The following is a 22,762-nucleotide window of genomic DNA, read 5'->3' as shown; positions in this document are numbered from 1 at the left end:
GTCCACACACTCAAAATACATCTCCCTCCTGCGTTACCTCAAGGCAAGGCTCATGTCAGTTCAACAAACTGGTTTTTTTGTTTTGTTTGTTTGTTTGAGGCTACAATTTTGACATATTGGTATTGACTGTGAAGGGATCACAATATGCCACTTTGGCTTAAGGAATATTTTGAGCTGTGAGTAACTGAGAAAAAACAGAGGAAGCTCTCTCCCTGCCTGTCCTGAAGGCAGGGCCTCCATCTCCCCTCCTCTCTCTGAAACCAAGAGGACAGCTGTTTTCAAAATGGAAAAATGAAAGCATCAGCTGAGTCTGCATTAGCCAACCTTCCTGGCAAGCCCTGCCTAGCGTCAGTGCTGTCCATGCTCACCTCTCCAGCGTCCGCCGTGGACGTTCCAAACCTCTCTCCTTTCGTCTAGTCACGTCACTACGTAGTGCTTTTTGTTAGAAGTGGTCCCCAAACCTAATAGCTTCTTTGGGCTTTCTTCCCTTTCCTTTTTTTTGAACCTCCAATGGTATAAAGTTAGAAGTGCCTTTCCTAGTCCCATTGCTCTGTCTTTGGCCAGTTCAGTTCTCAGGCGCCAAGTAGAGAACATAAGGAGTGGTGAAGAGAATTTTCCTCCCCTGACATCTAGATACTTTCTCAAAGTATTTTAGACTATAGCAAAATTTAGCCTTCTCCTACATTTCCCACGAAGATGCGTTCATGTATTTTTTTTTAATTGCATCCAAACCAGACACCATCACAAGTGCTCTCATGTGCCTCATCTCATTAAGTTCAGCAGGAAGCACTGTGCTGAGCATTTGTCGAATTAGTTTATTGATCAAATCCTGTTGTCATTGCTGAGGCCCATGAAGGGCCTGTTTCTTGTCAAAGGTCACAGAGTGAGTTGCTTGTGGGCCAGACAGAGATGAGTAATTATCAGGCACCCTTTATGAGCTTACAACTTCTCTAAATGTATATTTATTACTTCATCTAAGTCTTGTTTCCTAGCTGTCTGTTTTCTTTGCACGACTTCAGATTTTTCATTAAGCTATAACTTGTATGCATAAAATACCAGAACCCTTTTTTCCCCCGAGACAGGGTTTCTCTGTCCTGTAACTCACTCTGTCAACCAGGCTGGCCTCAAAAATCAGAGACCCACCTGCCACTGCCTCCCAAATGCTGGCATTAAAGGCGTGTGCCACCACTGCCTAGGGCAAACACAAGAATCTTAAGTACAGCAGTTGGGTTCATTTTGATGGTTGGAGGTGACTGAGTTTTTAATGTGTCAGTTGCATTGCCTGCTTAGGAAAGCTACCAGTCTCAACACTAGGTTTGTCACGAAATGACATTTGGTCACTGTGATGGCTCTTGCTGCCTTTTCTTTGTTCGGTCATACTACTGGTCTTGTATTAACACCTGAAATGTTTAGGAATTTTGGGTTGGGTTTGTTTGTTTGTTTTGTTTTAGATTACTCTTAGACAATTTTGATGTCTGATTCAAAAACAGATTTCATGTATACACTGTGCAACTCAGTCCACTCCAGCCATCTGTGCAGTGGTGAGCACAGGGCTTGTCTTTCTGGGCCTGAGCCTAGAGAGGGCTCTGAAATGGTCTGTTTTGTCCTGTCCCATCCTTGGTCACTTCTGCAGTGGAGCTGACCTCATCTCCAGTGACTCCCAGCCATAGAAGTGACCTTACTTTGTTTTGTGTGGCCCCAAAGGACTGGTGTCTTGCATACATGCATTCATTCATTGACCCAGCCATCCATTATTTTAAAAAACAAACAAACAAACAAACAAACAAACCCTAGTAAGGGCTAACTCTGTGCCAGATGCTATGTCAAATGCTAAAGATTCAACCTTGAACAGAAGTAACAGGCAGAGAGAGAGAGAGAGAGAGAGAGAGAGAGAGGTTAATCAAATCTCTCCGTAATTTCTAGCCTAGAGAAAGGGAGTATGGAGAAGGTAAAGTTTGGAGAGGACACTTTAGGCCCTAAGGCAGGAAGAAACTCAGCAAGCTGAAGAGGGAGGAAGGCTGGGTGGCTGGAGGGCTGGAGGGAGGGGCGGGCAGAGCCAGACTAGACAGGTGGCCGGGGGCGTAAGTGATGGCGAGGAAGTTTAGGAAAAATGAAAGGGTGTCGATGTAGGCCCAGCTGGCGGAAATTAAGCTGCAATGGATTTCAACTTGATACAGAGAAAACCTGTTTAACAGGAAGACTGGAGCCCCTGAGGGCACAGTGTGGGTAAGGAGGGCTTCTGAGGTAGCTGGTAAACGGCACTCAGTCACGGGGGCTGCATTGGACACCAGATGGTGCCTGCATCTCTGGACCTGGGAGTCTCTGGAATTCTCCCCCCACCCAAGGAAAGGAGACAGAGAGGGGTGGTTTGTGGGGGTTTTATAGAGGAGGTACCTTGCATTGGCATCCAGTGGGTGAGGAAGGAGCCTGGCCGTGTTGCGCAGGCAGGCTGTAATAGCATCGTGGATGGAATATATTTTTGTTAAAATCGCAGGTGCGTGGATCGCACTCCTGAAGCTGCATATCAGGGAGCTGGCAGGGAGAGCCGGGCATCTCTATATTTAGGTGGAAATACTGGTAGAGAAACTTTAAAACTTTTGCAGGAAAAGAGGGAGACTGCACATCCTGGTGGTGAATTTTATATGTCAGAAAAATTAAGACCACCATGGAAGAGATTGAAAATATCTTGGTTCACATTTGAGATTTTTCAGCCCAATCAATGATACCAGGAACAAAAAGAAAACTGCTGCCTGGAAGGTTTCTGTAATTCATTCACTAAGAAAGAGTTGGTGTTCATAGGATATAAACCCTACAGAATGATTAGGAAAAGATGGGGCTAAGAGGTGTGAAATAGGGAGCTCAGAAAAGGGATGAGCAGTGGTGGCGCACTTGGGAGGCAGAGGCAGGTAGATCTCTATGAGTTCGAGGCCAGCCTGGTCTACAGAGTGATGGTGGAAATAGAGAACCCATTCACACAGCTTGTCTTTTGACATATGCCCATTCCCCCACACACACCATGGCACATGCACACACACACACACACACACACACACACACACACACCATGGCACATGCACATACATACACACACACACATACACACACCATGGCACATGCACAGTCACACACACACACACCATGGCACATGCACACACACACACACACCATGGCACATGCACACACACATACACACCATGGCACATGCACACACACACACACACACACCATGGCACATGCACACACACACCATGGCACATACACACACACACACACACACACACCATGGCACATGCACACACACATACACACCATGGCACATGCACACACACACACACACACACACACACACACACACACACCATGGCACATGCACACACACACCATAGCACATACACACACACACACACACACACACACATCATGGCACATGCACACACACATACACACCATGGCACATGCACACACACACACACACACACACACCATGGCACATGCACATACACACACACACACATACACACACCATGGCACATGCACAGTCACACACACACACACCATGGCACATGCACACACACATACACACCATGGCACATGCACACACACACACACACACCATGGCACATGCACGTACAGATACACACACCATGGCACATGCACACGCGCGTACACACACACACACCATGGTACATGCACATACACAAATAGCTATAAATAAATATAACTTTTAAAAAGTTACAAACCACAGAAGCGTCTGACACTGGACAGTGGAGATGCTGTCACAGGGCCAGGTGTGTGAATTAGAGCCACAAGTGTACCAATACAAATCTCCTAAGCATGTCGCTCAACCAGAGAAGCTACTTGCAGAAAGATATTCATGGTAAAATGTCCATTTGTGTGTCAGAGTGTGGCACTCTGCTTCTGTGGGTTGTAGAGCTATAAAAATAAGGGCTGTGAGTAGATACCTGCTTAGTTTACAACTGCATTGGAGGAGTGAAGGGTAAAAATGGGGCTAGGGAGAGGTTCACTGGTGTTTTAGGTCTATTTATAGTATTCATTGTGTAATTCTCTTTTCTTTCTTTCTTTCTCTCTTTCTTTTTCTTTTCTTTTTTTGGTTTGTTTGTTTGGTTGGTTGGTTGGTTTTTTTGAGACAAGTCTTCTCTGTGTAGCCTTGGCTGTCTTGGAACTCACTCTGTAGACCAGACTGGCCTTGAACTCACAGAGATCCACCTGCCTCTGCAGGTGCTGGGTTACAGACATGTGCTGTTATGCTAGGTTTTCCTGTGGTGAGCTCAAGTTCCTCTGCCTGTGGGGGAGCACTTTGCCCACTGAGTGTGCCCCTCTAGTTTCAGATGTAGGGTTTTTTATTTGTCTCTTTTGGTATTTTGTTGGTGATGATCTCTTTTGTTGTTATTGTTTTGGGGTTTTGTTTTTGAGACAGGGTCTCACTGTGTAGCTTTGTCTGTAACTTGCTATGTAGACCAGGCTGCCCTCAAACTCACTGATCTCCTCTGTCTCCCAAGTGCTGGGGTTAAAGGTGTGCACCACCACTGACTTAGATACAGGTTTTTAAATTATTTTCATTTGTATATGTGTTTATATCTATCGGCATGTCATATATCTGTGTCACACACACACATATATTATATCTATCTGTGTGAGTGTCACGTATCTTTGGGTGCTTTTTGAGGCTTGAAGAAGGTATCAGATTCCCAGGAACCAGGGTGGTTGGTCATGAGCCACTTATGTGGGTGCTGGGAACCAAACTTGGGTCCTCTGGAAGAACAGTAACATCCTTAACCACTAAGCTATCGTTCCATCCCTACAGGTTTTTTGTTTTGCTTTATGTTTTATTTTATTTTATTTATTAAGTATGCAGTGTTCTGCCTTCATGTAACTAACACCTGCAGGTCAGAAAAGGGGCACCAGATCTCATCATAGATGGTTATGAGCCATGTGGTTGCTGGGAATTGAACTCAGGACCTTTGGAAGAGCAACCAGTGCTCTTAACCTCTAAGCCTTCTCTCCAGCCCTTGTTTTGTCTCATTAAACGTTTCTTTTCCTTTGAAGTGGGGTTTTGCTAGGTGCCTGCAGTGGCTTTGAATTGCTGAACTCAAGCACTTTGCTTGCCTTAGCCTACCAGGAAGCTAGCATAGATTGTAGATTTGTATGCACTTGTGAGAACTAGCGCGGAGAATGCCATTGGAAACATCTTGCATGACTAGAGTACAGCATCTCAGGCAGGAAACAGTGATGGAACCCACTGGTCCTGCTTAGATTGCCCCAGGCCTACACAGATAAGAAACAAATAGTTCTATCCCCAGGGGTGGGGGCCGAGATAACCAGAACCAGGAAAAAATACACACACACACACACACACACACACACACACACACACACACACACACACACACACACTGCCAGGAGTAGTGGTACATACCTGCAATCCCAGAACTCAGGAGGTGGAGACCGGAGGATCAAGAGGTCAGTGATATCCTTCTGCATTGTGAGTTCAAGACAAGTCTAGCCTGTGTTGAGACGCTGTCTCTAAACATAACTAACAAAGAAAATTATATATAAGTAGAAATGTATTGAGTGAATCCTTTGGTGTATTGAGTGAAATCCATGCACCATAGCACCCTAAAGAGCCGTTCATGTTGTTGTGCATAGTGGGTGCCTTTCCTTTCAGCTGCTAAGTGGTTTTCCGAGGTGTGACTATGTTACGGTTTGTTTTGGTCTTTGCCCCTGTGAAGACATCTGGATTGTTTCTAGTTTGAAGCTATAATTAAAAAACATACACTAAATGCGTTTTACATAGGTTTTTGTGGGCATCATATTTTCACTCTTCTGGGATAAATCCCTCACAGTGTAATTGCTGGACCCTATGGTAACTGCATATCTTATCTCGTGTCTCTTCCACAGTGAGCGAGTGGCCTAGCTTCCTCACATCGTCTCCACTTGTGGTCAGCACTTTTCATTTCAGAGCTGCAGTTTTAAAGACTGTAGAGATTGTTAGTGAAACTGATCTGGGTACATGTCTTTTTCAAAACTTAGTGGACGCATAAATATTATGTGAAGAATGTATTTCACAGTGTTCAAGAAAAAATAAAAAGAGGACTAGCAGGCTGGGGAGCTGACTCCACAGTTAAGGGCACAGCCTGTTCTTCTAGAGGACCAGAGTTCAATTCCCAGCACCCACATGACAACTCACAATCATCTACAACTCCAGTGCCAGAGCATCCAAAGCTCTCTCCTAGCATCTAAGGGAATGCACACACATGATGCAATGTATCCTTGCATATGAAGCACCCATCACATTAAAAATTAAAATTAAAAATAAAAGGCCCTGATTTTTTTTTTAAATTCATTCACTCTAGAAAATTTCCTCCTTGCTTCCTACTTCCTGATTTCTTCCAGGCCTTCACTAGAGGACTTCTTGTTTGTCAACATTAGAAGCTAGTGTACAGTCATGTCTCTGCTCTTCTGTGTCTCTTCATGGGTCTCAGAAAGCGAGATAACTGGCCTTTTGAATATCATGCTATTTTGGTAGCTGTTAGGAAACCTGGACTCCTTCCAGGCCTCAGTCTGTAGCCTGGCACCACTGAAGAGTTTATCGGCCTTCAGTGGGGGATCCCTTCATCTGTGTCCTGCTGTGTGCTTCTCAGGGGCCTTCGGCCCTGTGTTGAGCTCATGACACTGAACTCCGGTACTGAGCCTCAGAAAACTGCTGGGCGTTTCTCACAGACTCTCTTCACTGGCCGAGGGAGAGTATTTATTGATGCCAATGGTTTTAACCATTGAATGGGTCTGAGACTCATGGGAACCTGGCTGCATGGGTCTGGCAAGTCATAAGGGCTGGCACTGTTCTCAGGACCAGCGGGGGCACCGGGGGGTGGGGGGAGCTGCCCCTTGGGAAGCACCTGTCTCTCCTTGTCTCCTTGCTCAGTCTTAGCAGCTCTTGACTCTGCAGAGGGCCTGAGCGTACTTTCCAGGAATCTGACTTATGTAATAGCAGCTGCTGTAGCCTGTGTGGGGAGCAGAAGGCTTTGCTTCCATCCTAGGCCATATGTAGAGACTTAGCATGGAGGTCCTCCCCGCTGTTCAAGCTTCCAGAGTGTGATCCAGCATCCTTACACATCAACTTGCCGAAGCAGAAGGGTTTCTATTTAGAGCCTGGGCAGCATGGCACAGAGGGAATTGGAAGCTTCCCGGTTCCTGTCTGCACCTGCCTGGCTCCCGTGGCCCACTCTAGCCAGGCATCACTTGCCTGTTCTCCTGTCACAGCAGCAGTAGGGCTTGAATATCTTCTACCTGAAGTCACCCCACTAGGCCAACACTCTTAGGGAGGAGATGGGTGCTAAAATTGGTACACTCTCCTCAGTCTGGTCCCAGGAAGCCTGCTGCTTGGACCAGGCTCTGTCTAACTGATGCATGACGGAAGAAGTTGTTTTATTTAAAAGTCTTTTAAAGGTTAATTATTTATGCCAAGCTCTTCTTCCTGGATCTCTCTAAAAACCCAAGAGGAAATTGAGATTAATAATTGAGGCAATAATAATAGCAAACATTCAGATGAGCTCTCACGTAATAAATGTCAACTTAGCATACTGGCTGCTTTTCCTTATAGAGTCTTTATAGTTCTGCTAAACAGGGAATATCTTCACCCACAATTTAAAGATGAGGGAACTGGTCCTCAGAGAGGCTAGGAGCAGGGGGTGGGGGCAGCAGTGCTTAGAAGGAAGGCACTCACCTCCCTTCGGCAGACCCATGACCCAGGCCTGGTGCTTCCTTATGAACATGCTGTACATGGTCAACAGGTTTTCCAGGGATTCCAGGAGCATCTGGGAGAGCAGTTTCTTAAGTATCACCTGTGGACACCTGCAGCAGAATTCCCTGTGTGGCTTCTCTGGCTGGCAGATGGGCTGAACAAGCCTCTGGAGCCAGAACCATGGGGATCCACATTGTTAGAAAGCTCCCCCAGGGAGTCAGGTTGAGCATTTTTGTGGCTATTAAGAATGTGGAGTTATGAGTTACCCTTAGACCAACTATAGCGATTCAGGAATGACAATGTGTTTTTTTGTTTGTTTTCTTTAGAAGGCCACTAAGTAAATAGTTGGGCTTCATAAGCCATCAGGGTTTCTGTTGGAACTACACAAGTCCACTGTTGTGACGCCAGAGCAGATGGGCCCTCCGCAATCAGTGGGCGTGGCTGCGTTCCAAGAACACTGCTTTCAAAGGAGCCAGGGTGATAGAGTCACCCTGGTCTGTGCATCTTCCACAGCTTCCTCTACGGAAGCAACATTACATTTCTGACAGCTAGCTACAGAGCTTGCTCGTGGTGGGAACTGGACATGAAGCCTATTGCTTGGGTTTCAGGGGGCACTCAAAGCAGCTATGTCAGAAAGCCTCCCCTCCCCAGGTATTCGGCACAAAATGTTATGGGTTATGGTGAGCCTAGTGGTACAGGCCTGTTATCCAGATATTTTGGAAGCTGAGGGAGGAGGATCCAAGTTCAAAGCCAGCTTTAGTAACTTAGCAAGACACTATTCCAAAATAGAAAGTTAAAACAACCACACACAAAAAAAGTATTTGGAATATAGTTTGTGGTAGAGCACTTGAACACATGAGGCCCTAGATTCAATCCCCAGTACCAAAAGACAGAAAAAAAAAAAGCCTTACTGCAGTAGATATACCCAGCACTTAGTGAGCACAGCTTAGCGAGGCTCTTTCTCCTCAGAATCTTCCTGTAGTTACTTAAGACCGAGCCTGAACCCTGTTGTTGCTGGATGCTTTGTGGTCCTCCCAGTCCTCTCCATCCCCGCTCCTACATAAGGGAAAGACCACAGACTGTTCACAGGAAGTGCTCCCTCTTAGATCCGGACGAGGTGCCCATCACCCCCACCACATTTCACTGGCCAGAACACTTCTTGTTTGGGGTATAGAAACTGATGTCGGAAGCCTCTGAAATTCTTGCTCTCTGGAGTCTCTGTATTTCTATCATTACTTAAATCTGTGGTTCTAGCTTGCTTTTCTGTAGCTGTGGTTAAAAACAAAAACAAAACCAAAAACTCTCTAACGGCAAGCAAGGTAAGAGAGGGAAGAGTTTATTTCAGCTTGTAGTTCCAGGTCTCAGTCTATAGTAGAGGGACATCAACACAGGGACCCAGACAGATCAGTAACTTGAAACATGAACAGCAGAGGAGTGCTGCTTGCTAGCTTGCTCATGGCTGATGCTCAGCTAGCTGGCTTCCATAGCCCAGCCATGGGTGGTGTCTCCCACAGCAGGCAGAGCCCACCCCAATCAATCATCAGTGAAGACAGTCTCTCATGGGCATGGCCACAAGCTAGTCTGATTGAGGCAGTTCCTGTGTTGTGTGAAGCTGAAAATGAAAACACACCAGAACATCCATGTGGTTCTTTCTAGAACCTGCTTTCTTCTCTGTGATAAAAACAGAGGGCACCAGCACATGACATCAATGTGTCAGGTCTAGTTTCTGGGAGCTGCTGCTTCAGAGGGCATGTGGCCACCTTGTGAGTTGCTGTAGATCTCACCTTTACCAAATACTTTGCTGCTGTAGAAGGCAGAGCACTGCCTTTCTAGCTCCCAAGACTAGGTCCTTTACTTCTGTGTGTATGCTAAATCTGGCCCACATACTGTGTCATTGTGGTCATAACACCCAATGTAAGACACTTACTGTATTTTCCAGCATATAAGAAGATTTTTTAAACCCTCCCCCGAAAATTCTGTGCCAGAGTTGGGAGTCATCTTATACACTGGGTACTTACCTACAGCTTGCTTTCCATGTCTGGCACACATAGTGTGTGTGTGGGGGGGGGGGGGGTGCTGACCACTGCAAATACTGACGAAGATGTAAAGAAGCTAGGCCACCCGCTCACCGTGAAAGAGACATAAGATGAGATATTTCAGCTTCAGGTTGAGTGTGGAGTGCACCTTAAAGGGGCAGTGTAGGCTGGCACTGCCCGTCTGCCGGCATTTAATAAAGCACCTGGCTATCTGTACCCTGCCTGCAAATAGACACATGCCCGAGTCTGCTGCACAGGGTGTGCTTTGAAGAAGGGTGGTTTTATACATCAAGTATATTCTAAACTTTTTATTTTAACTGGAAAAGTTAGAGGTCATCTTATACACCCAGTCATTTTATACACTGGAAAATACGGAACTTTGGTAAATGTGTCTTCCATTCCACTTCTGATGCCATTCACACAGGCACAGAGTCCTAGATTTTTTTCATCTTGAAGTGCTGCCCTGCTGCAGGCCTTAAGACACTCCCATCCTACTACACCAGGAGGGCTATTGACATGCACCTCTAGGGTGTGGGCCTTCAGGTGGTATATGCCACTTTGATCCCATCCTGTTTGGCTAGAGCTAGTTCACATGGTCTCATAACAAGATGAAACAAATATGGTCCAACAGTGAGTCTAGAAAAAGGAGTAGGTTTGTCAGTCTAGCACACAGCAGTGTCTACCTTTTAGGCCAGGCCTGCCTAAATGGAGAGACTGGAAAGGCCCATCAGGGAAAAAGGCAGTGGGCCGCCTGCCTTAGTACTTAGAAGGGGTGCTGTCAGGCCCTCACTAGGAAGATCTGGATGATGCATGCATGCTTACTGCATATCCACCCCGTGCCAGGCAGGGACTAGGAACAATCAAAGTTCTTGGTAGAACTTTGGGTGTCCCTGCCACTGAGAACCCTTGTATGGACACCTGGGGAGGGAGGGATTTCTGACATAGCTACTTTGAATGCCTCTTACAGTCCACAATGTGTGCCCTAAGCCTGGTTCTCACCATGAGCAAATCCATTGCAGGGTACCAGATGGAATGTAAACAGAGGGAGGAAAGGGCAGCAGAGAACAGACATCCTATAGCTGGGGCTTCCTTGGCCATTTTCAGGGGATACGGTTGCCCCTCTGTCATCTAGGGAAGGTAGGCCCTCTAGGGTGGCATAGAGTCATGGGACTGAGAGCTGTCATCTTTGCTGTGTCTGCTTACTGGCTGTTGACAGAGATAGGGAGCCGTTGCCATGCCTAGAACTTCTTCAGTGGTCCTGAAGACGTCCCATGGAGAGGCACAGAACCTCTCTCTTTGCTTTTTTCAAGTTAGGAGTTGTTGAGTTTGATCTGCTGCTGATGTTGATTTTATCATGGCCCTGACTGAAACCACAGGCAGTGTTGCAGTCTGGGCAGAGCATCCATTCTGCCTGTTCTTTGCCATGCAAAGACCCACCTCTCAAGGGCATGTGCTGTCCCATGGTGATCTAGCCTTACAGGAAAGGACCTTGGAACCAAAGTGCAGGGTAAGGACAGTGTCTCCAAGAGTGTTTTCAGACTGCACTCCAAGAATGGGCAGAGACCAGACCGTGGTAGAGCACAGAGGGGAGTACTTTTAGTCTCTCTTAAAAATACTTCTTGTGTTTTGAGTAAGGGGAGAAAAGCATGTTCAGCCTAGCAGGAAGGTAGCCTAGGCGCCCCCTTCCAAACTGTCTTCATTGATATGCCACATGTTTTCAGCTAAAGGAGTGAGGGCGAGAAAAGGTTAAATTTCTCATACAAGACTAATTCAGCCATCTCTGTGAAATGGTGGAGGCAGAATACCATTAGACTCTAATCTCATTTCTCTCATGCTGTCTTTCTTGGAGCCTATCAGACAGTGTCCTGGCAGAGAGTCAACTCTGAGGATGCTGAGCATCAGAGTCAGGCTCTTCCCGAATGTGCCAGGAGGTCTGTAATTTAGACAATGTAGCTACCTTGTAAGGAAGGATGAAAAGGTACCGAGCGCACCTGTCTCTGCATGTGACCGGGCCAACTAGTCTGAATAGATGAAACGTGATTCTTGCAGAATTTTTGTTTTCTGTCGTATTAGAGCTCTTTGCATGGCACAGTCAAGGCAAACTTATTAAAACTGCTTGTGTTGTGGGGGAGAAGGGGGGCTCTGTTGGTTTCATGGGTACTGTGCCGAGTCCTTGATAGACTAAGTGGCCAATTAGGTATGTGTCTTTTGAGAGGGGAGCTGTGCATGCAAGATGCAAACGCAGTAGCAATTTCCATCTTTATTCTAATTGCTCTTGGACCATGGCATGTGAGTTTGCTTATCTGACTTAAGCCTGTTTGGGTAGGGATGGAGGGGGATGGTAGGGAGTATTAGTTGCTGCCAGATCAAAAATAAATATACTTGGATGTTAGATTTTATATTTCATTCTCTCTCTCTCTCTCTCTCTCTCTCTCTCTCTCTCTCTCTCTCTCTCTCTCTCTCTCTCTCTCTCTCTCTCATATGTTACCACATAAAAAATTTAAATGCTGGGGGAGGGAGCCTATGGGGGTTTGGGAATTTTTGTCTCCTCCTTAAAATACAGCCTTAAATGATGCTGGTTATTTTTATGTTGCATATTCGGGACAAAGAGACTCTACTCTTTTAAGCAAAAGATAATTGCAAGATCTGGTTCAGCAGCTTTGTCCCTTGCCTCAAGTTCCTGCAGGGCTGCCATCCCCTTCGGTAATACCGAATGAAATCATAAGCCGCCAGTAGCTTTGGGAATTTCAATTGGTTCCAAATGAACTAAATATTTAATTCAATCATTGCCTATACTTCTAGGGATGACTTGGACGTTTTTTCTTTTGACTGAGAGCTTCATGAAAGCCTGACTCTGCAATGGCTGCTGGGTACGGTGTCTGTTGCAAGGAGGCTCCCCTGCAGTGAGGCGCCCGGGCACTGCAAGCCTGTTCCATAGCAGCCTTTTTTTTTTTTTTTCTCAGAAGGTGTGTAGCCGGATCGCTATGTATAATACTGATGAAGCATTTTTGTTCCAGCTCTGTCTCAGAAGACCTAGGCTGTAGACGTGGGGATTTCAGTAGGAAACATTATGGATCTGTGGAGCTGGTAAGTTAATACTGTCTATTCAGTAGTGGCACATTGATTCAGACTCAGGGACGATTGCCAAGCTTATCAACCCTTTCGTTGTATATATTATTATTAAACTGTGTGAGTGCTGTGTCAAGATTTAATTTGAATCAGTAACTGCTGAAAGGTTATGGTCATTTGATCATCCTTATTTCACTTGATTGCTACGTACCTTTAATCTTGTGTCTTCCAGTTTGTTAAAGATACATTGTGGCTTGGTATTTTCTCTATTATGCAGTGCATGGAATTGTATTAAGTAATTTGTAAATGGAATAAGGTAGCATTTCATTTTTATATTATCTTGGTCCTGAAAGTTTACAGATATATTTTTAAAAGTTTAATGACTGTTGCCATTCTGATTCTGTCTCTGCTTTCTGGGTGTGGGACAGGAGTTAGAAAATATAATTTCCTGTTATAGGCCTCTTAGTTGGACTAATCAATAATTGTAACAGATGATTAATGTCTAAAATGAAAATATCTAATTTTTATAACAAGAGACATTGGAGTTTGTGATATGATTTTTTTAGAGTGTGTATTCCTCTTTAAAGAGGGAAATGAGATGAAAGCATTGATAGACTCAGTCTTTTAAGATAGGATTGTGATTTAGTCTTCCAATTGGATGGGATTTGAACCAATTTTAGAAAATGTGCTTAAAAACTGTACTGGTTATGAGTGATCATAATAGAGGACATTAACCCTACTGGTCTGTTGATTAAAAATGAGTTGTTTCTGTCGGCCAGCACAATAGGCAAGTACCCACTGCAGGGTTTAACTAGGAGAGCAGTTTACACCAGAGTTGAGTACCAGTGGCCTTCTGATTCTAAGCATAGAAAACAGACTGGGTTGTGTGCCTGGTCCAGGGCTGAGTATCTCTCAAGTATAAAATAAGTGAAAGGTTTGGTCCTTGTTCTCGGGGGCTTCCTATCCTTCAGCTAGCAGATTCGATGCATCATCTGAAGAGTGTAGCCCCATCAAAGATACATCCATTGGCTCAGTCGTTGTCAACACCTGGTCCACTGGCTCAGCCCACTGCCTCTCCTTAAGGAGCCTGAGCATGAGCATAATTCAGAGTAGAAAGGCTAGAGAGAGACACAGAGACAACAGGATAGGAGCTAAGAGAAGGGAGGGAGCCACCCACCCTAGTAGGGAACTTCAGGGAGATGGCTTGGAAGGCCTCATGGAGGACGGTGGAATACGGGAGGATGACAGAGAATAAATGGCAGATATTCTTGACAATGATGCTCCACAAGAGCAGTGAGCAAATGGCTCTGCCCAGCAGAGGTGAGGCAGCATGGAGTAGTGGTAACAAAGCGAGCAGGCTTTGGCTTCTATCTCCACTCCTCTACACAGCGCTGCCAGTCATCAGTAACGGAGCTTGAATGTGCCGATGTGAAATGTCCATGTGTGACATTTCCCCGCACAGGCTCTGAAGTCTTCCTGGCTTCATCATTTACTAATGACATGATCTTGAACGTCTCTTGTCTTCAGTTTTCTCATCCATAGAATAGGGATATCAGCATTCTCTTCTCTAGCGTTGCCATGGGGTTGAGATACAACAGTGGCCCCCAGCACTTTGCACATTCCCGTTGACCTGTCACAGCAGTGAAGCTGGAACTCAGTAGCAGTAGAACCTCCATAGTCAGATGAAGACTGGGCTTGGTCCAAGAAGTGGTCTGGAGCCCTCGTGAGCAGTGAGAACGGTACTTAGAGAAACACAGTGGGAGTGGCAGGTGAACGCTGCAGACTCGTGGCGGTCACAGAACACCACAGTGGTCCTTGAGGGCAGCGGATGAGCTGGGCAAACACCAAAATCATAAGGAAAGCTATCGAGGCATGGTTACAAATGCTGCAGGTCTAGAGTTAACCCACTGTCTGAGTTTCTGACGTTTGCCAGATTGCCATTGATGTTGTCAGCCCCTGGACACAGCTGCAGAGCCTCAGTCACAAGTCTGAGTAGTGACTTGACAGGGAAGCTGATGGGTGGCAAGTTCTTCAGCTATTTGTCATCATTTTCCTCTGGAGCTATGTGTGCATCCTCCCAAAGTCTTATAAAGTAAAATTTAAATAGGGCTGAGAGATACCTCAGCAGTTGAGGGCATTTGCTATTATTCCAGAGGACCAGTTTCAAGCCCCAGCACCTCTATGGTGGCTCACAGTCATCTGTAACTCCTGCTCCAGGGGATCCAACTCCCTCTTTTAACACCCACAGATAGCCATATATGTGGGCAGAACAATCACATAAATGATAAACAAACAAGCAAACAAACACATTTTAATTAACACTTAAATATAAACATTTAAAATTCAGTGAACAGTCTCATTACCTTGTGGCAAGTGTTTTCACTTCTCTCCAGCACCCCTGCGCTTTAAGGCTATACACTTCAGTTTTACATGGTGGTTTTAAAATCATCCACTGAATTTTGCATTATTCTTTTTTTTTTCCATTTAACTGTTTTGTAAATATCTTCTATGCATGTCATCCTCAGAGTCACCACTTTGATTTGGCTGTCACATGATGAACCATTCTCTGTGTAACGTCTCCTTCCTTTTATGAAACTACGTTGTGACTGGTTTTTCCTCTTCGGAAATGACATCCGCCCTTGTGGTTGGGTGGCTGAGAACAGTGAAATGGACAGAAGTCCAACTTTGAGATCAAAAGGTCACTTGAAATTGGGACTCTTTTTTTTTTCAATAGAGTGATGTTTTCTCTCACCTCAGAGTAATACAGTACAGTTGGTACCATGGAGGGATTGGTTCCAGGACTCTCTTGGGTACTAAAATCTGAGAATGTTGAAGCCCCTTACATAAAGTAGCATCTTTGCATATATCCGACACACACTAAGTCACCTTTGAGCACTTATGGTGCCTAAAACAAGATAAATGCCCCAGAGCCAGCGGTTACTGTATGTTAGACAATGACAACAAACAGTTCACACATGTTCATAAAAGACAGTTTCCCCCTAGTATTTTCCATGTAGTTGGCTGAACCTACTGATGTGAAGTGTCCATGTGTGGTGGTCTATTGTGTGGTTTAAAACACCCTGATGTGTATGTTCTGTGTTCGTCAGGAGATGAGTCTAGCTTTCCTTAACCTGCTATGAGGAAGCTTGTGGGGAACCACAGAGCTCAGACTTCAGCGAGGTGCCCGGACACTGAAAGTTTAGCACACGTGTTGGCATTAAACAACACAGCTAGAGAAGTCTTTGGGCACAACTAAGCGTGCCATTTGCATGAGTAATGAGGGCAGCCTCAGGACGTCGTTGCACAGGTGTCGGCCGACATACATTTCATAAGAAACGGGAAGCCTAGCTGCCTGTAGACTCGTGGCAGGGTTCTTCAGCTTCTGTCAACAGTTTTCGAAGACTGGGCCACATTGACCTCAGCTGTGCCCGGGGTGACCCGAGCTTGTCTCCTTCCGGGAAGCATGTGAGTGAGCTGCAGGCAGTCTGGCTCCACCGCAGGGTAACTCGCCAGAAGTGTCCGGGAAAGTCCCTTTGGCAAAAGGAGGGCCACACAGCGGGGCCTCCAGGGACAGGAAAGCTGTTTCTCTTCAGTCCACATGATGCCCCATCCAGTCCTCTGCTTTTCCATCCCACTCTTCCCTCTCCAAGCCAGCTGCCTTTGGTGGCACGTCACCTCTCCAGTCCCCTTTCTTTTAAGAGTTTTACAGCTACATGTCTTTGATTCGTTTTGAGCTAGTCTCTATATGCGTGTGAGCGGAGAGCTTGCCTTCACTCTTACATGCACACGTTGGGCTTGCCCAGCACCGTATCAGGCAGACTGCCCTTTCCTCCTTTGGTAGGTCACAGCACCCTCCAAATGCAGCAGTCGCTGTTTATGTGAGTTAATTTGGGGGTTTTCTCTTCTATCTCATTGGTCTAACAGCAGAGTGATAGTCTGAAATGTTGAGAACATGGAGTCTTTTCCTTCTTACTTGCCTGTGTGGTTCCCTTTGCACCATTTACTCTTATGACCCTTTCTCCACCTTGCTCACCACCCCCACTCCACTCCGACCCCCTGCTGTTTGGTTTGCTAGTAGTTGACTTACTCTCTACTCTCTGACTCATTACAAGTGAGGTAGGATCCGTAGCTGTCTTCTTCACTGTTGTACATCTAGAACTTGACACAAGACTGGTATATGCTAAGTTTTCATACATTTTTTATTACTAAATTGGTGTCATTTTCCCAGTCTCCTTGGATCACATAGGTTCCCACTCTTAATTCCCACCAAAGTCTCTCTCTCTCTCTCTTTTTTTTTTTTTTTTTTTTTTTTTTTTTTTGGTCTCTTCATTTCTTGAACTTGAGTTTCAAACTTCAAATAGAAAAATCACAAATTCATTCCTCTTAGATTGGGTAAATATCAGGGTAGTGGGGTCATTTGATACAAAACTAGCCTCCTAGAACCATTCCCTCAATAAAGTTTCTGGAGAGAACAGATTTCTCTGAAGAGGACGTAGAGTCAGTTTAAAGAAGAGCGGTTGTGCATTGCGAGGCAGCTCAGTATGGAGAGTGCCTGCTGCACGCGCCTCCGGGTCTGAGTTCATGTGCTCTGTACCTCAGAACAGGTGTGGCAGCACACACTGTAGCGCTGGCACTGGGAAGCAGCAACAGGTGAAACCTGAGGGGCTCACTAGCCAGCCAGTCAACAGTCCAGTTTCAGTGAGGCCACCATCTCAGAAAACAACACACACACACCCACACACACATGCACACACGCACGCGCACACACACACACACACATGCACACACACACACACACACACACACACACGCACGCGCACACACACACACATGCACACACACATGCACGCACGCACACACACACACACACACACACATATGAACCGCAAGATGGATCCACATCGTTCCCTCGTGCAGTGTACTGTTTACAAGCATCTCATGAAACTTGGTTCCTCTCCTAGTGCACTCTTAGCCCTGCCCCTTTCATTCGTCCCATTAGCAAGGATACACATTAGTAAGCCTCCCCCAAATAGGAAGCCTGGCTAGTTGGTTGCTCATATAACCCTGTACTAAGCACAGTAATAATATTGAATGAATGAATGAATGTTCTAGCTTGAGAGAAACTACAGAGCAGCCTAACCCATGAAAAATAAATAAAGGAAAAGCGGAACCAAGCCCCTTTGACCACCACCAACACAGTTACACTCATTAGCTTGCTGTGCATCCTGCCTCAACATATGCCATTTTTCTTCCTGATGGATTGCGAGTCCAGTCCCTCCTGGCAACAGTCCAAGCAAGGCACAGCTATTACACCATCAACCATCTCCCATGGCTTTCTACCGAAATCTGTCAGGGGCAGCAAAAGATTGTTTGTAGCTTTTATTGATGTGTTCTTGGCCTTTGACTGGACAGACAGGAAGCTGATGTGCAGGAAGTGATCAATGCTATAAGCGCAATACAGACCTCTGCCCGGCGCAGCCCAGCTGCAGATTGTCATGCGCCCCTGCCTCGTGGTGCTTCTGGGAAGTCACGCATCTGCAAGTGATTTCAGATTAGCACGAATCCGGCTAGAATGTGGTGCGTTCCTTTTTGGCATTGTGTCTTGGTGGGTGAACTCATACTCTCTGCCATGCAGGAAAGCAACAGATGCATGCTTCTCTCTGAAGGTGGCGAGGGCTTGGTGTGACCTCAAAAGATGTCTGCCATGTGTGCACGCTGAATGGCTGGCCACACACTTGTTCCAAATCGGCAGACTTTCATATCGGACTATACTCCAAGGTTACTTGTCGTTCAGTTTGTGTGTGCATGTGTGTGTGTGTGTGTGCATGCACGCGCAAGTGTGTGTGTATGTGTGTGTCCGTGTGTATAGAAGCCAGAGGTCACCATCAGGTGTCATTCCTCAGGTTCCACACTCCTTGCTTTTTAATTTTAAGACAGGCTCTCTCACTTTGCTGGAACTCAACAATTAGGCTAGGCTGCCTGGCCAAGGAGCCCTAAGACTCCTCCTGCCTCCGTCTCTTCAGAAGTGGCTGTGGGACCGTAAGCACATGCCTCTATGCTCAGCTTTATTGTTGTTGTTGTTGTTGTTGTTATAAAAATTTTAGAAAATATATTTTGAGGATATTTCCCCTTCCCCAACTCCTCCCATATTTTCCCCACTTCTCTGCCTACCTAACATCATGTTCTTTCTTTCTCTGTCAAAAACAAAAACAAAAAATGAAAATTAAAGCGAAAAAAACCTTACTAAGACAAATATACCAAAACAAAAACAAAGAGTGCACGCATGTGCGCATGCGCGCGCACACACACACACACACACACACAGAGAGAGAGAGAGAGAGAGAGAGAGAGAGAGAGAGAGAGAGAGAGAGAGAGAGAGAGAGATGGAGTTCATGCTATGTTGGCCAGTTACTCCTGAGCATGGGCCTGCCCTAGAATGTGGTTGATATATCTCCTAACACTCCACTGGAGAAAACTGGTTTCCCTTTCCCAGCAGGCATCAGTTGCAGACAGCTTCTTGCTTAGGGGTGGGACTTTGTACCCGCATCCCTTTCTCAGTGCTGGGATCCTGTCTGGCTTGAACCTGTGCAGGTCTTGTGCTTGCAGCCACAAGTTTCTGTGAGTTTATGAGTACTTCATCCTGTTGTATCTAGAAGACACTGGTTCCTTGGAGTCCTCCATCATTAACTCTGACTCTTCAAATCGTTGTGCCGTCTTCCATATGTATTTCTGAGCCTTGGTGGGATAGATGTGATAAGTCCCTCGCTCTGCACATTGTCCGGTTGTGGACCTCTCATTTCCTTGCTGTTCCTTTGGCAGAATAAGAGTAGTAGGTTTCCCCCTAGGGCCCAGGACCTATCTGGTCTTGTATCTTCTATTCTTGACCACTTTGGCCATGTCAGATAGGGATTCCATCTCACGAAGTGGGCCTTACATCCAATATTAAACAAACAAAAACATAGTTGGTCAGTCCCATAACATTTGCACACTATTACCAGTATATCTTGTAGACCAGTTGCTTTTGAAGGTCATAGGGTTCATAACTATGTGATACTGATGATTTCTCTTCCCCTTCAGTAGTGGGTCAAGTACCGTCCAGTACCATGAATGCTACCAGCAGGGATGCAGCTTCCAGTTGGGTACTGGCTCAGTTTCTCCATATCCAAAGGCATAATTTAGTCATGTCTCCAGCAATAGGACTCTACCCCCGGGGTGTGGAGGGAGACACCAGTACCCTTGACAATAGCCTATGCTCTTCGGAGTGGGGGTGTCTGTGGGAGCCCTTTGCCCAGTGACTCAGCAAGATAGCCCGTTCTCAGCAATGACGAAAGACATCTAGTTAGATGGATGCCTAACTTCTTAAACAGGACTTCTGTGGATCAAACTCAGACCCTCGGGCTTGCATGGGAACACTTTTCTGGCCAAGATTTTTCACCTAACCCTCCCTCAAAATTAGGTGAGAAGTCATTTGTATTTTTTTTCTTGGGCACAGATTTAAACTACACTCGGGGACTACAGAGATGACCTTTTGCTAACGGGGGACCTGCCTGCTGGCTCAGCACCCCAACAGCAGTGTTGTTCTCCATTTGGAGCCGATGCCTTCTGCTTATGGGAATTTTTTGGACAAAATTGTATTCCATGTGGCATGACCAAACTGAGAGATTAGAGATGGTAACATCATATCTTTCATGAACATCAAGAATTAAGCCTTCTACAACTAAAATCCCCACTTGGGCAGTGTATCTGGCTTATGTCCAAGTCTTATGCAGCAGGTCAGCTCCCCAAGGGACCTCAAGATACATATTGGAGTATTCACCAGCAAATTAACACAATCTAGCCTCTCTTTGTAGACAATCCGTTTTGCCAACTTTGAAATTTTACTAGGCTGTTTTCTGAGAATAGCACTGGAGGGGCCTTCAGCTGTGTACGCATGAGCACGGAGCCAGCTGTCTTCTGTTGTGGCTATTAGTTTACTGTTGCTATTGTTAGTTCTAACATTTATTAAATGCTTACCATGTGCTATGCTGAGTTTTTGAAATGCAGTTGCATACTGACTGTTCACAGACAACCAGATGAGGTAGATGTTGCTTGGCTGTGCCTCCTTCTGTGGATGCCCAGAAAACATGTGTGAATCCCGAGTGGGTCCCATGTACTGATGATGAGGTCCCAGACCTAACAGATGGCAGAAGTGACATTTAAACCCGGGTCTATGTCTTAGTCTATAGGCTTGTATTCTGATAGTAACAACTCATAATTGTTATTCCAGTTCCCAGGGCTCCAACGCCCTCTTCTGGCTTCTCTGAGTACTGCATGCATTTGATGCACAGTAAAGGGGTTCTCTCTTTGCAGTGGCTTCCAGCAGCTCAGAGCTGTTTTTGTGGCTTACCTCTTACAACACACATGCTAATCTTACCCTCTTGTGTTCAGATCAATTACCTACCTCTGATGTCCCCTTATGTGCTCTGTGTCTAATTGCATCCTTTGAGTAAGATATAGCTCCGTACACTGTCTCAAACCCTCTTTAAAACATGAGGTGGGGTGTAAGCAAAACTGCATTTTCTCCGTCCAACCCTGAACAACACAGTCCTTCTGTCTCCCACTGACACCTGTCTCGTGTGCTAAATGACTTTGACTCTTGCTGCCCCAGAAACCACCCTGCTTTTCTCACGGTATGATTCTATGACTTAGTTTCCTGGGACCAACAAGAACATGAGATTTAGCATAGCACCTGACCAGCCATTTGGTAAGCATCTTGAGCAGCTAGGTCTGGCTGATGACATGGGTAGCTGGGGCGCAAAACTGTACCAGTAGCTGTACACACACCATGTAAGAATACCAGATGATGCCACCTCCATGCCAGCCCTCCAAGGAGTAAGAGGCTTGCTGCCTTCTGTGGGCCGAATGCCACTCATGCTCTTCCCTGAGGCCACAGGGCTTCTCTCCTGTGTTTCCCTCCTCAGGCCATGCTCTCAGGGCCTCTGCGGCCACCTTGGCTCAGCTCCATCTCCGGCTCGTACAGTTGTGTGGTGTTCTTTGGGCCTTGTAGCCTTTCCAGTGGTAGGATATGGTGCCCTGCTCTACCTTAAGAGACCCTTTCAAATCATGATCTGTATGTTGAATTTCGTTTTTCATTTCATAACTGGAGACACAGACTGCAAACACATTGCTTATTTGGTTAATTCTTTGGTTTTTGGTTTTTTTTTTTTTTCTTGTTGTAGACCAGGTTGGCCTCTGCCTGCCTCTGCCTCCCGAGTGCTGGGATTAAAGGCCTGCGCCACCACACCCGGAGGTTAATTCATTGGTACAAGAGATGGAATAGAACAGCTTCCCACCTTGACTATGCAGAGTTCTCGTGTTCTCCGAACAGCCTCTCATATCACCTGCTGGATCATAGCCCTGACCTCCCCCATCTTGTGTCCTAGTGGGTTTGCTCCTTCACATGTCCACTGCAAGCCTGTGTCTACTTGCAGATCAGTGGCCATGGTTTAGCAATGTGGAACATCAGTTATGACCATGAGCAAATGTTTTTAAATTATGTTATGTATGTGTGTGTACCTACTTGTCTGCACCACACGCATGCAGTGCCCTACAGTGGCCAGAGAGGGTGTCCTTGCCCTGAAGCTGGAGTGCAGGTGATTGTGAGCTTCCCCATGTGGGTGCTGAGAATCAAACCCTGGTCCTCTGCAAGAGTAGCAAGTGTTCCTAATCGCTGAGCCATCTCTTTCACTGCATCCCCTAAAAGCAGATCTCTGGCTTGATGGAACCATGTGACTGCCTTGTACACTGCTCTGATGAGGAGAAAGTGTTTTCAGTTCTGAAGCTTTCAGAAAAGCCCCAGGTTTTCTTCTGAGTTTATGTGGCTCTGCCATCAAGTCTGTAGAACTTGACAGTGTGC

The 22,762-nt window shown here is 46.0% G+C and overlaps 1 protein-coding gene across 3 annotated transcripts in view; it reads left to right on the top strand.

The window, feature by feature from the left end:
- The window catches only part of GARNL3 (GTPase activating Rap/RanGAP domain like 3), a 146,914-nt gene that overhangs the window by 28,172 nt on the left and 95,980 nt on the right, over positions 1-22,762 (top strand). For 2 of the 3 annotated variants that reach the window (XM_084799369.1, XM_084799371.1), the window contains exon 3: positions 12,816-12,885. In XM_084799369.1, coding sequence (XP_084655495.1) covers positions 12,816-12,885 — 70 coding nt within the window. Of the gene's footprint in view, positions 1-11,688; positions 11,777-12,815; positions 12,886-22,762 lie in introns of those variants that run through there. The other variant, XM_084799370.1, reaches the window with a different exon arrangement.

This window comes from Acomys minous (assembly GCF_964271855.1).
Source record: "Acomys minous genome assembly, chromosome: 10".
NCBI lineage: Eukaryota > Metazoa > Chordata > Mammalia > Rodentia > Muridae > Acomys > Acomys minous.
The sequence above is the reverse complement of the archived record's forward strand: the minus strand, read 5'-3'. Positions and strand labels throughout refer to the sequence as shown.